Below are 15,590 nucleotides of genomic sequence, written 5' to 3' on the forward strand. Positions count from 1 at the left end.
AAAAAAAAAAAATTCCTGCTTTACTCATCTAAAATGGAAGTGATCTTAGAAAATCCTTTCTCGGCTTGAACACCTCCACATCCAACCGCCATGACACACACACACACTCACCCTGAACTCCTCCACACCCAACCCTCATAACACACACACACACACACACACACACACACACACACACACACACTCCTTATTAAAGAGAAGCCAGACTAACAAATCCAAACAACCCCAGCTTATATTTCCAGCTTAAATTTCCTTAACATTTCAATTCTAGCCAACTAGAAGTTTATAGAGTAATAGTTCATTTTGAACAGAGGAATTAATATTACACTAGAAAAAAATATTTATAGAAGTGGAATAACATGCAGTATAAATGAATTTTTTGCCTGACCACATGTCCACAAAACTAGTAAGACTTTCTTTAGTACCCCCAGTGTCCAAGATCATGCATTTGGTTTGGGACAATATGTCAAGATATGAAACAGGATACAGTTCACTCACAGAATCTCAGGTTTGCAAGAAATCTTTTTTTTTTTTTAAGTGTATTTACTTATTTTTTTTTTAATGCATTTTTTTTTACCTTTTTTTTATTATACTTTAGGTTTTAGGGTACACATGCACAATGTGCAGGTTTGTTACATATGTATCCATGTGACATGTTGGTTTGCTGCACCCATTAACTCGTCATTTAGCATCAGGTATATCTCCTAATGCTGTCCCTCCCCACTCCCCCCACCCCACAACAGTCCCCGGAGTGTGATGTTCCCCTTCCTGTGTCCATGAGTTCTCACTGTTCAATTCCCACCTATGAGTGAGAACATGCGGTGTTTGGTTTTTTGTCCTCGCGATAGTTTACTGAGAATGATGGTTTCCAGTTTCATCCATGTCCCTACAAAGGACGTGAACTCATCATTTTTTATGGCTGCATAGTATTCCATGGTGTATATGTGCCACATTTTCTTAATCCAGTCTATCGTTGTTGGACATTTGGGTTGGTTCCAAGTCTTTGCTATTGTAAATAGTGCCGCAATAAACATACATGTGCATATGTCTTTATAGCAGCATGATTTTGCAAGAAATCTTAAATGTAATCTTATCCTAATGCCACCCCTACCACATTCCTGCCAAGAGGCCACAAAATATAATGGTAGAACCACTCACAGAAATCCTTCAGAAAGCATGAGAAAAATAAACTAAAAATGGAGCGGTTTTCCAATTTTTAGAAAATGGGAAAAGGTTCTTAAAAATACAGATCAGTCCAGGCGCGGTGGCTCATACCTGTAATCCCAGCACTTTGGGAGGCCAAGGCAGCTGGATCAACTGAGCTCAGGAGTTTGAGACCAGTCTGGACAACATGGTGAAACCCCGCCTCTACCAAAAATACAAAAATTATCCAGGAGCAGTGGTGCCCGCCTGTGGTCCCAGCTACTCAGGAGGCTGAGGTGGCAGGATCGCTTGAGCCCTGGGAGGCAAAGGTTGCAGTGAGGTAAGATCGGGCCACTGCATTCCAACCTGGTGACAGAGTGAAACCTCGTCTCACACAAAAAACAAAAACAAGAACAAAAACAAAAACCAGTTAGCTTGATGTCAATCCTCAACAAAACCCCAGAAAAAAATTACATAGCAAACTGGGAGAAGTCATTAAAAAAAAAAAAAAAAAAACAGCAATTCTTAGGAGGAGACATAGGTATAATATGGACAAATCGTGTCACGCTAACCTCATTTTTCTTGATAGACCTACTAGGCTGGTAGATAAAGACAATATTGTAGTATTAATGTATCTTGGCATTTGAAAGTTTTCCATAATACAATTTTAGAAAAAAGATATGTCTAGGTTCCCCTATAATCATCCTATGGGATAATAATTCAAGTTCAAGACATTTTTAAAAAATTTATTCTTTTTTGTTCAGACAGCTCTGTCACACAGGCTGGAGTGCAGTGGTGCAACTGTAGCTCACCGTACCCTCAAATTCCTGGGCTCAAGCTATCCTCCCACCTTAAATCCCCCTGCCTCAGCCTCCCGAATAGCTGGGACTACAGGTGTATGCCATCACATTCAGATAATTTTACTTTTTTATAGAGATGGAGTCTTGCTATGTTGCCCAGGCAAGTCTTGAACTCCCAGCCTCAGGTGATCCTCCTGCCTTGGCCTTCCCCCAAGTCCTGGGATTATAGGCTTGAGCCACTGTGCTCTGCCTGTTATTCTTCATCACAATATTTTATACTTTTTTTTTTTTTTTTTGAGACAGAGTCTCACTCTGTCACCAGGCTGGAGTGCAGTGACGCAGTATCAGCTCATTGCAACCTCTGCCTCCTGGGTTCAAGCGATTCTCCTGCCTCAGCCTCCCAGGTAGCTGGGACTACAGGTGCGCATCACCACGCCCAGCTAATTTTTGTATTTTTAGTAGAGACGGGGTTTTACCATGTTGGCCAGGATGGTCTCGATCTCTTGACCTCGTGATCCGCCCGCCTCTGCCTCCCAAAGTACTGGGATTACAGACTTGAGCATGAGCAACCGTGTCTGGCCTACTTTATGCATTTCTTTCAAAGGACTTCGTATATTCAAACAACTCATTTATTAATGGTTTGCTTGTACCACAAGTCTATAAGGTCTACTCCATGAGGTGCTGCAACTTATAAATTATAGCATTATGCCTGAAAAATTAATAAATACTTTCTGAATATAAAAAACAAATTCACCTAATTACTAACCCAATTATTAACTAAATTGTCCTATAAATTTTAAGATCACAAGATCCTGATATCTCATAGAATCTCAAGAACTAAAAGAAACTTCAGAGATCACTAAATCCAATCCTAAGTTTACAGAACATTAAAAAGGGGTTTCTCCACAACGCAGAGCTCCTCACTGCTAGAGCAAGCCCTTCAGATCATACGTACTGATACCCAAACATAATAATCTAATTGAGCCCTAACCAACACTAAAATAATCCTTTAACTCAAATGTTTAACCACCAAAGCTGTCATCTGTAGCCAAGTGTAGAGTATGAGAGGAAAAGACAGTTCATCAATAAAGTACACAGAATAAAAACAAAACCATAAATAAGCAGCAAAATTCCAAGTAATACATGTATTTTCCCCTATAATACACCCTCATTCAATTATTTGCATAGCAGCACCCTCTATTATTTTCCACAATTAAATAAATCCATTTTCATCAATTAAAATTTACTTGTTTTATTCTTCTGACATACCATATATTTATCAATCCCTAAATAAAAACATGAGTCTTAAAAGCAGTCTCTAAAACAAACACATTACTTTTGAAGATAAGATCTACTAAAGTTAAACTGTACATGTTTACCTCGTTATTGGTATAATGTAGATCCATAGACTGTCCAAAGGCAATTTTAGCTTTAGATCTCAGATCTTCCAGTTTAACTGGTCTGGGGAACTGAAGGATTCTATATAAACATAATTTTAAGATTTTATTTTCTTAGGCAAAGTTAAATAATAAACTTGCAAAAGTTACCTCCTTTTAGAGTGATACAAAATTAACTAAAAAGTATGTAAATATTCTCTTTACTTAAACACTACAACGGCACATTTTTTATCACAGGCACAAATTTTCAACACAAAGTTCAAAAACTCTAAAGTCTGTTTTATCCTAATACAAATTTTAAAAAGGAAATTCTCAAAATTTTCTGCAGTTTTTAATTTGCACTGAAACTACCATACGAATGTTAAAGAGCAATGCAAAATGTTTATTGAGGAAAGTGATTAAACTTAACTACGTGACATCTGTATGACAGAATGAAATGAAACTGTTAAAAAGAATAAAGTTGTTCTCCAGGGATTCAAATTTTGATTTCTGTATCCTTATCAACTCAACATTTTTGGGTACATGTATCATGTAGGCATACTTCCAAAATAATATTTTTACAAGATTAAAATTCTAGTGTTTTCCATTTCCCAAAGGATTGGCCTGTGCTGCCCCTACAGAGCATGCACCTAAAGCTTGAAGACCACCAATACCACACTATAAGCCCCATAAGGAAAGAGATTATGTCTGCTTCACTCCCTTTATTCCTTCAGGGCCTAGCATATACTAAGTACTCAACAAATAATGCTGAATGAATGAAAAAATTGGGAAAATATCCAAAAAAGAATCTTAAACAGGAAAATAGATTGGACAGTTCCATGGTTTATCTGATATATTCCAGTTTTAAACATTTCTATGCAGAATATGCTTATATGATTTGTGAGCCACTTTAAAATCCTTAAAACTGTTAGGCTTTTCACTACATTAATTTCATGAGACACTAATAGCAGAAACGAAATTCCATCATCAGGCTGGGAGCGGTGGCTCACGCCTGTAATCCCAGCACTTGGGGAGGCCGGGGCGGGTGGATCATCTGAGGTCAGGAGATCGAGACCAGCCTGGCCAACATGGTGAAACCCTATCTCGACTAAAAAATACAAAAATTAGCCGGGCATGGTGGCAGCTGCCTGTAATCCCAGCTGCTCGGGAGGCTGAGGCAGGAGAATCGCTTGAACCCGGGAGGTTGAGGTTGCAGTGAGCCAAAATCACGCCATTGCACTCCAGCCTGGGTGACAGAGTAGGACTCCATCTCGAAAAAAAAAAAAAAAAAATTCCATCGGCCTTAACTCCTATTAGGTCTTGTTAGCAATTTTGTTATCAACTACCACCCTATCATTTGTGCACTGAGATACAGATACCAAGTAGAAGACTAGGTTTACATCTCTGCTAAATAATTTGCAGCCACTAGTCCAATTCACTTTCCTCAACATTACTAATGACATACATGTCATAAAACTGAGATCTCTTGAGAATAATCAGAATTGTGAATGTCAAGCTCACGTATATAAATGCTATATAGTATCCGGAGGGATGAAACAATTATAAGGAAAAATATATTTAATTTCCCCCAAGTAAAAATAAAAGGAAGTGACAATATGTAAAGGCTGTATTAAACAGTGATCTTATTTATCTCTGAAAATTGCAAAGACATTAATCATTTCTAATGTTTAGCCTGAATTTTGACATATTTTATCTATCTTAAGTCTAAGCACATTACACATTCCCAAGGACTACTCTATTCTCAATTTGTAAACCATGAAACTTCATTCAAATCTGAAAAGAACCTTTCAATAGCTTAATTAGAATACACATTTGATTAGATCAATTAGTTAACATGTAATGTTTCCTTCCTTACCTTTTTTCTCCTCTATGTTCAAATTTGACTCGGACATCATTCTGTAATGAAATGACAAATCAGTCTTTCAGAGATTAGACAAATCATTCAGAGATTAGATAAAATTTCTACAATTTCTAAATGATTTTGTTTTTTAGCCATTCATTTAAAATAGACCAGACAAGGAGGGAAGTTTGAATTTCTGTACCAGCTCCAAACAATTGATAGTGTCTGCTAAAAGCTGAGAATTATGTTGCTGAATCTGGGCTCAACAGGAAAGAACACCAAGATCTATTAGTGAAGGTACCAGGAGTATGAGACATTTGCTGATCCTGTTATGGGAAATACAGAATATTATATTTTTATGTGTCATGCTGAGTATCCCAAACTAATTTCATCTATCAGAATCAAAAACATTCTCATTTCTAAAAATCCAGAGTAGACTATTTGAAGAACAAAACAAAACAAAAAACAATTTGCTTAAGTGCTTGAAAAATGGATGAAATGTCAGCTTTGGAGAACAGTTACCACATTAAATGAAATGCTACCTTATTTTTTCTGGGAAGGGGTCAACCTTGGCTGCAGAATGCTACCATTCTTTATGAACACACACTTTAAAAAATTTTTTTTAACTTTTAAATTCAGGGGTACATGAGCAGTTTTCTTATACAGGTAAACTCACGTCACGGGGAGTTGTTTGTAGATTATTTAGTCACTCAGGTATTAAGCCTAGTACCCATTAGTTATTTTTCCTGATCCTCTCCCTCCTCCTGCCCTCCACCCTCTGGCAGGCCCCAGTGTCTATTGCTCCCCTCTATGTCTCCATGTGTTCTCATTATTTACCTTCCACTTATAACTGAGAACATGTGGTATTTGGTTTTCTGTTCCTGCATTAGTTTGCTAAGGATAATGGCCTCCAGTTCCATCCATGTTCCTGAAAGGACATGATTTTGTTCTTTATTATGGCCGCATACAATTCCATGGTGTATATGTACCACATTTTCTTTATCCAGTCTACCACTGATAGGCATTGAAGTTGATTCCATGTCTTTGCTATTGTTAATAGATGAACACACACTCTTACAGGAAAATGTATAACAAACACTAACAAAATTCTTGATTTGAAGTGTAAAAGCTAAACACATTAAACAAGTCCTCCATAAGATTAGGATATTAAAGGAAAGTAATTCATAAAAAAATACTTATTAAAATAAATACCTGTTTTTTTGGTGATGAAGATTTTGCTTTTCTGGTTTCCTGCAAGGATAATGCTGGTCGACTGGCCTTATGAAGGACAGCCAAATCCTGCATGATTGAGTTCAAAGCTTGCTGATCATCTAGGTAGTTTTGAAATAACACATACACAGAATTGTAATTGTGACATATATATCAACATGTATAGTCATCAAACACAAAATTTATAATAAAATTTAATGTAGAGAATGTATTAATGCAAAAATGCATCTAGAACATTTTTAATGCCTACCCTTTTGGTAAAATAAAATTGCACTAGACTCTATCTCTAGCATCAGTCCACACATGAGACACTGATGGACAAGATGAAGTCATTCTGATTCTTCCAGTGATTTAATATCCTAGAATAAGGTCAAAACTGCCCTGTCATAACAAATTCTTTTCTATGACTCCTAAACAAAACATCAAGGTATCTAAAATGTTTTAAAAAGTAGGGAAAAAAATAAACAACTTTGTATAAACGTCATTACTTAGCATTTATATTCAAAGTACAGACTTAATTTTGGAAGTTTTTTTTTTTCTTTCATCAATACTTAAGAGTCAGAAACAAAGAAAAGCTTCACCTGTGGATATTGGCCTACTGTATTTGGAAATGCTCTTTCAAACTTCTTCACCATAAGGTTTGACAAGACTAAAACAGACTATTTAAAGATCTTGGCCAGCAATAATGTAAGAAAATTCCTTTCCTTAGAAAAAGTACCAAGTCCATAAAACTGAGAGAAAGGATCATGAACTTTGAGACTCTTCTAAATATACCAAAGATTTCCTTGTGAGACTAAAAGCATGTACCCGCCAGTAATGCCAATTATAAGCTCTCTGGAAGACATCAAGGACAACTTACTTAATTTATTTTCACTAGTAAATCAATTCTACTAATGATAATCACAAATGGTAAATAAAGTAATCAAGAGACTTTACACTTTACATTTTAAAATGTAACCATTTTGGTGAGCAGTAACTTATGTTCTTGGAGTAGTAAAAATTAAAACATGCCATATCCTGTATGGGAAATCACTAAAAATATTCCGACAATTCAATAGCCCTAATAGTCTCTCAAACACCCAAACAGCTGACTTCTCTAATTTACTAATTTTTAATAACATTTAATATAGTCTATTTTGTAGTGAAATTATTTGCATATTAAAATTTAAAGTAATGGTTGCAATGGTTTATTATTAGTTTATTAATTTATTAATATTTCCAGGTTAAGAAAAAATTTTATAATCCTTCACCAAGTATTTTTTATAAAATAAAGTTTTATCATAATGTTAGTTTAGCCAAATAGGTAACCAAGCCACAGTCAGGTACGATATAATCACAACAGATGTACCCATCAATAAGCTCACAATGATCTCAACTGGAATAAAAGCATTTGATGTGACCTTCTTTAAGAAGGTAAATCCTCGGCCAGGCGCAATGGCTCAAGCCTGTAATCCCAACACTTTGGGAGGCCGAGGGGGGCAGATCACAAGGTCAGGAGTTCAAGACCAGTCTGGCCAATATGGTGAAACCCCGTCTCTACTAAAAATACAAAAATTAGCTGGGTACGGTGGCAGGTGCCTGTAGTCCCAGCTACTTGGGAGGCTAAGGCAGGAGAATCACTTGAACCCAGGAGGCAGAGGTTGCAGTGAGCCAAGATCGCACCACTGCACTCCAGGCTGAGCAACAGAGCATGAATCTGTCTCCCAAAAGAAAAAAAAAAAAAGGTAAATCCTTAATTCTATACTAGGCATAGATGAACTCTAATTCTTTTTTTATTTTTTTGTAGAGATGGGGTCTCACCATGTTGCCCAGGCTGGTGTTGAACTCCTGGGCTCAGTGATCCTCCCACCTTGGCCTCCCAAAGTGGGAACTTAAATCTATCTATGTTGTTCTAATTTTTATTAGAAGAAACCTAAACATTTGAATTTAAACAATTTTATATGCTTAATATTACAACGTCAAAATAAATGCCTTGGGGGAGGGCCTTTGGCTAAAATTATCACATTTATATATACTTCCTTCTTTTTTGGGGTGGGGGGCGGGGGGCGAGGGGAGACGGATTCTTGCTCTGTTGCCCAGGCTAGAGTGTAGCGGTGCAATCTCGGCTCACTGCAAGCTCCACCTCCCAGGTTCACACCATTCTCTTGCCTCAGCCTCCCGAGTAGCTGGGACTACAGGCACCCACCACCACGCCTGGCTAATTTTTTGTATTTTTAGTAGAGATGGGGTTTTACCAAGTTAGCCAGGTTGGTCTCGATCTCCTGGCCTCATGATCCGCCCACCTCGGCCTCCCAAAGTGCTGGGATTACAGGTGTGAGCCACCGCACCCGGCCTACTTATTTATTAAGAAAAATGAGAACGGAAAAAAAAATAAGTACGGTTTTCTGTTATATATGTAAAAAAGGGTGGGACCAGTTGAACAAAAGTTCCCATATTCGGAAGGTGACATACAAAACAAAGGGCAATTTAATTGATTTCCTTCCTTGGCGGGCTTGAAGAATTACTACTGGGCACTTATTTATCCATAAGTACACCTATGTACTTATGGGTAAGTACAATAGGTTTCTTTTTTTTTGATACAGAGTCTTGCTCTGTCGCCCAGGCTGGAGTGCAGTGGCGTGATCTCGGCTCACTGCAAGCTCCGCCTCCTGGGTTCACACCATTCTCCTGCCTCAGCCTCCCGAGTAGCTGGGACTACAGGCTCACACCACCATGCCTGGCTAATTTTTTATATTTTCAGTAGAGACGGGGTTTCACTCTGTTAGCCAGGATGGTCTCAATCTCCTGACCTCGTGATCTGCCCAACTTGGCCTCCCAAAGTGCTGGGATTACAGGCATGAGCCACCACGCCTAGCCCAATGGGTTTCTGACACATGTTGGAAGGACATTCAATTGAGCACAAAACCAAAAAATGTTTGGAAAATAATTTTTATCAGAAATGTTGAATTAAATACCTTATATGCTTATTTATGATATTTGAAAAATAATTACAGAAGAACATCCTCAATAAAAAATTCAAACATCTGTCATGGTGTTCTACGACTACCTTTGTATATGTTTTTAAGCAATGAATGTTGCCCTACTATAGAGCAGTATTATCTGAGGCTGACAAAAACAAATCTGATCGATACATAGAGTACAAGTGACAGCAGCCAAAATGAAAAGTTGAAAAGAGTTCGGTAAAAAAGTACATCCAATATGGAGCTGAAAGTAAGGCTGACTAGAGTGGAGAATTTGGGCTACAAGGGGGCACTGCTACTCATGACTACAGAAGAGGAAGTGGAAGAAAAATTTTTAAAGTAGGGAGGTGAAGTCTAAGCTTTACATACTTGCTACAATGACACACAGTGAAAGTGTCCTAGCCCCCACTTTCATCAGATGGGCAAACATAAGTTCTTCATGAGGGTGTGTGTGCATGTGTGTGTGTGTGTGTGTGTGTGTGTATGTATTTGTTTTGTTAAGCAAGAAGTAGAAAATGTGTGATAAAGGCAAACTCTGGCAAGCAAATGTCAGAATTAAATCCCAAGATCAGTCTAAGTTTCAAAATTTAGCATCCAACTACTCAGTACCATTTTTCTTGATTTAGGATAGGGTGGGCCATTCATGACTCCATTTCCTTCTAGTGTCTTCCTGTCTAATCCCTGCCTCATGCTGGAACTCTTAACACAAAGGAGAAAAGGAAAAAACAAAAAGGAGGTAAAGAGGAAAACAAAATGATATGTAAACTGAACATACACAATCCATTCCCATATTTTAGTGTCTTTAAACTAACATTATACCACAATATACGACCAAGAGTTGTATAACATACCCTCCCTGAGCACCAATGATTTGCTGCTCTATGAATGATAAAAGAAATCTTACATTTCTCTCTTGCCATCAGACTTTAAGCAAATCACAACACATCTTAACAGCTTATTTTGAATGTCCCTACTGTGTTATGCATAAAATGATCATTCCAAAACTACAGCAACACAAAAAGTACTTTAATTAAAAGTCTATTAAGTAAATATAAAACATTTCATAAATCTGCTATATCATAAAATTTATTTATAAAAAGGTTTATAATAACACATAATAGAGAAAGTTTTTTCACTTCCATTCTATCCTTTAATTATAGCTGAAAACCGCCTTTAGTTTGAACTCACCCATTATGGCAAATAGCTCAACAATTTGAAAATTAGGAAAATGGTTCTCCCATCAGCATTCTTTACGGCCTGAGAAGATAAAACAGATTAACATATTAATAAAAAGAAACATAAAAGGAGCCAGGAAAAGAAAAAAAAGGTCAGTATAAATATTACTAATGAAAAATATACAATATGAATACTTTACACATTTTGCTAGGGGGAGGTGTTTTATATTGAAGGTTGATCATGTGGGCACCCCCTTGCCTAACACATACCAAAATTCCAGACTCCCAGAAGAAAAGCAGGTATTCAGCATAAACCATAGTGTTTGTACAAACCATTATCAGTTGGAGGCAGGAACCCTCCTGAAATCCAAGTTCTCAGGTGTCAGCCAAAGGCTGACTCCTAAGCAGGCCTTCTAAAAATAAGCAATCAGGCCCACTACATTAACTCTTTTTCTATATAAGCAGCAATAGGAAACTAATATATTGGTTTAAAAAAAAAACTGCATAAAGCAATAATTATAACTGTGTTGCTGGGTATACAATATATAATAATATAATTCACATAATATTAACAGCACACAGGAAAGGGAAAGGATAGAGTTACATAAAAGAAAGGTGTTTATGACCAAGTGCAGTGGCTCATGCCATAATCCCAGCACTTTGGCAGGCCTAGGCAGGCAGATTGCTTGAGCCCAGGAGTTCGAGACCAGCCTGTCCAACACGGCGAAACCCCATCTATACAAAAAAATACAAAAATTAGCCGGGTGCAGTAGTGCATGCCTGTAGTTCCCAGCTACTTGGGAGGCTTGAGGTGGGAGGATCACTTGAGTCTGGGAGGTTGAGGTTGCAGTGAGCTGTGGCACTCCAGTCTGGGCGACACAGCGAGACTGTCTAGGAAAAAAAAAAAAAAGTGTTTGTATACCATTGCAATTAAGCTGATATTAACTCAAACTATGTTATTACAAGATGTTAACTGTAATCCCCAGGTCAACTAGAAAATAAGATGAAAAATATGAGTGCCAACATGGCACTATGAATGGAAAATTCCACAAACCTGACCTCATGTGATATGTCACAGTCAAAAGGCACATGCACAACTCACAGTTTATTCAGCATCCCCCAGGAGAAGAAAGATCCTACCAGCCCCTTCCACTGCAATATATCTTTTCCATGCATGCCCAAATTCCCCCATGCAAGAGGCCTACAAGGGTAATAAAATAGAAACTTTGTTTCAGACACAACATTATTTAAAATATTGTTGGCTAGTACAGTGGCTCACACTTATAATACTAGCAATTTGGGGGGGCCAAGGTGGGAGGATCACGTGAGCCCAAGAGTTTGAGACCAGCCTGGGCAACACAGGGAAACTCCCATTTCTACCAAAAAAAAAAAAAGATTTAAAAAAGAAAATGCCAGGTGTGGTGGTGCATGCCTGTAGTCCCAGCTAACTGGAAGGCTAAAGTGGGAAGACTGCTTGAGCCAGGGAGGTCAAGGCTGCAGTGCACTATGATTGTACTCCAGCCTCTGTGATAGAGCGAGGCCCTGTCTTGAAAACAATTAAAAAATTGTATAAAATTACCTTTAGCTATATGAATAAGATGTGTATGAAACATAAAAGAATCTCATGTTTAGACTTGGGTCCCATTCCCAAGATACCTCACTATGTATATGCAAATATTACAAAACATGAAAAAATCCAAAAAACTTCTGGTCCCAAACATTTTGACCGGAATACGTTGCCTACAACAGACACACTTTTTTTTTTTTCTTTGGCAGGGTCTTGCTCTCTTTCCCACACTGAGGTGCACTGGCATGATCACAGCTCACTGCAGCCCTGATCTGCCAGACTCAAGCAATCCTCCCACCTCAGCACCCCCGAGTAGATGGGACTACAGGTGCATGCTATCACACCCAGCTGATTTTTTAGTAAAAGATTTTGTACAGATTACCCAGGCTGGTCTCAAGCTCCTGGGCTACAGTGATCCTCCCAGTTTGGCCGCCCTAAGTGCTGTGACTACGAACCACAACACCTGGTCCACATTTTAAATTCAAAGACAAAATAGGTTGACAGTAAAAGGATAGAAAAAGATATACTATGCAAACAGTAGTCAAAACAGACCTGCAGTGGCAACACCACTATCAGGCAAAACAGATTATGACACAAAAATTGTTGTGACAAACAGCATTTTACAATGAAAGATAGACAATACATCAAAAAGATATAGCAATTATAAACTTATATGTACCTAACAACAGAGTCACAAAATACGCAACGCAAAAAAGTATAAAATTCAAGGAAGAAACACATAATTCAAAAATAAAAGTTGGAGATTTCAATGCCCTGCGTTCAATAACGGATAAAATAAGTAGACAGAAAATCAATGAGGAAATACAAGACTTGTACAACACTATAAACTACTAGGCTTAACAAACACCTACAGAATAATCAACCTCAAAACAGCAGAATATACATTCTTCTCAAATACACATAGAACATTTCCAAAACAGACCAAATATTAGGTAATAAAACAAATCTCAGTAACTACATGGATTGAAATCACACAAAGTGTGTTCCCTGACAAAAATGCAATAAAATTAGAAATTGGCAACATAAGGATATCTGGAAAATTCACAAATATGTGAAAATTAAAAAACATACTCAAAAATAATCAGTGGGTCACTAGAAGGCATAAGGAAAATTAGAAAATACTTTGAGATAAACAAAAATGAAAACACATCAAAACAACATTTATTGGATGCATCTAAAGATAAAATTTATAACTGTAAATATTTACATTGACAAACAAGAAGGATGTCAAATCAATAACCTAACCTTTGACCTTAAAATACTAGAAGATGAGGAATAATTTAAATCTGAAACAAGCTAAAGGAATAGGGAGTAGAAAATAAAAATACCACTGAAATTTTAAAAAATCAATAAAACAAAAATTGGCCCTTTGAAAAGATCAAGAAAACTAACCAACTTTTAGCTAGACTAATCAAAAAAAGAAGAGGGAAAACACAAATAACTAAATTCAAGAATTAAAAAGGGAGCATTACACCAACCTTTCAGAAATAAAAAGGATAAGAGAATACTGTTAACAACTATACATCAACAAATTAATGACTTAAATGACATAGACAAATTCCTAAAAAGAAACTACCCAAATTGACTCATCAAGAAGAAATAAAGAATTTGAACAGACCTATAAAAAGTAAAAAGACTAAATTAGAAAAGAAAAATTTCTCACAAATAAAAGCCCTGGACCAGATCACTTCAAACACTTACAGAATTTACAAAAACTGTTCAAAAAAAAAAAAAAAAATAGAAGGAACACTTCCCAATTCATTGTGAAGCCAGTATTACTCCAATAACAAAACCAGACAAAGCCATCACAAGATGAGAAAACTAAAGATCAATATCTCATCAATATAGATGCAAAAATCCTCAATAAAATACTGGCAAACCTAACCTAGAACATTAAAAAACAAATTATATACCATGCACATTTGGGATATATCCAACAAAATCAAGGTTGGTTCAGCACATAAAATCCAATCAATGTAAAAAACCACATTAACAAAACAAAGAACAAAAACCAGCCAGGCACAGTGGCTCATGCCTGTAATCCCAGCACTTTGGGAGGCTGAGGCACGCAGATCACCTGAGGTCAGGAGTTCGAAACCAGCCTGGCCAACATGGTGAAACCCTGCCTCTACTAAAAATACAAAAATTAGCCAGGCATGGTGATGGGCACCTATAATCCCAGCTACTTGGGAGGCTGAGGCAGGAGAATCCCTTGAACCCGGGAGGCAGAGATTGGCAGCGAGCAGAGCTCATGCTGCACTATAGTCTAGCCTGTGCGACAGAGTGAGACTCTGTCTCAAGGAAAAAAAGAAAAAAAAAAAAAAAGAACAAAAACCAAATCATCTCAAAACATACAGAAAACATGCCAAAATTCAACACCCTTTTACACTCAAAAGATAACAAACAGAAGAGGACATAATCAAGTTGATTATGGTGAAAAACTTCATGGTGAAAAACAGGATACATTCCCAGTAAGGCCAGGAAGAATACAGGGATGTCCACTCTCGCCACACATCTATTTAATATTGTACTAGAGGTTCTAGTCAGAAGATGAGGCAAGAAAATGAAATAAACGGAATTCAGATTGGATAAGAAGTAAAACTATACCCATTTGCAAGTGACATAATCTTAGATAGAGGAAATCGTAAGAAATTAACAAAAACAGTATTAGAACCAATAAACACGTTCAGCACAGATGCAGGATACAAGGTCAACATTCAAAAATCAATTATATTTCTATACATTAGCAATAAACATTCTGGAAATAAAATTAAGAAATCAATTTCATTTATAATAGCACCAAAAAAAATAAAGTACTTAGGAACATATTTAACAACAACAAAAAAATGCAGCTTGCACCCTAAAAACTACAAAACGCTGTTGAAGGAAATTAAAGTAGACCTAAATATACAGAAAGACATCCCATATTCATGAATGGGAAAACAATATTTTTAAGATATCAATACTCCCAAAGTTATCTACAGATTCAATGAACTCTCTATCAAAATTCCAATGGCCTCTTTTAGCAGAAATGGAAAAGCTGATCCTTAAATTCATATGAAACTGCAATAGGCCCTGAATAGCCACAACAATACTGAAAAAGAAAAATAAAGATGCTCAATATCATCTGTCATCAGGGAAATGCCAATAAAAATCAAAATGACATACTACCTCACATCCAGTAGGATGGCTATAATCAAAAAGACAGACAATGACAGGTGGTAATGAAGATGTGAAGAAATACGAGCCACTGTTTCCGCTTCTATTGTATATACCCAAGAGAACCGAAAGCATACAACCACACAAAACCCTGTACATTCAATGCAGCACTATTCATAAGAATACAAATGTCCATCAACTGATGAAGAGATAAACATGTCGTATATCCATATGATGAAATATTATTGACCATGTGTGGTGGCTTACAGATTACATCTGTAATCCCAGCACTTTGGGA

General features: G+C 37.0%; 1 protein-coding gene across 1 annotated transcript in view; it reads right to left on the reverse strand.

The window, feature by feature from the left end:
* The window catches only part of MAP3K2 (mitogen-activated protein kinase kinase kinase 2), a 93,440-nt gene that overhangs the window by 35,012 nt on the left and 42,838 nt on the right, over positions 1–15,590 (reverse strand). The window contains exons 2-5 of the mRNA XM_030800872.1: positions 10,559–10,627; positions 6,393–6,511; positions 5,196–5,236; positions 3,323–3,422 (exon numbers count right to left, since the gene is read on the reverse strand). Coding sequence (XP_030656732.1) covers positions 3,323–3,422; positions 5,196–5,236; positions 6,393–6,511; positions 10,559–10,562 — 264 coding nt within the window. The 5' untranslated portion in view covers positions 10,563–10,627. The remainder of the gene's footprint in view (positions 1–3,322; positions 3,423–5,195; positions 5,237–6,392; positions 6,512–10,558; positions 10,628–15,590) is intronic.

Source organism: Nomascus leucogenys, chromosome 20 (assembly GCF_006542625.1).
Source record: "Nomascus leucogenys isolate Asia chromosome 20, Asia_NLE_v1, whole genome shotgun sequence".
Classification (NCBI taxonomy): domain Eukaryota; kingdom Metazoa; phylum Chordata; class Mammalia; order Primates; family Hylobatidae; genus Nomascus; species Nomascus leucogenys.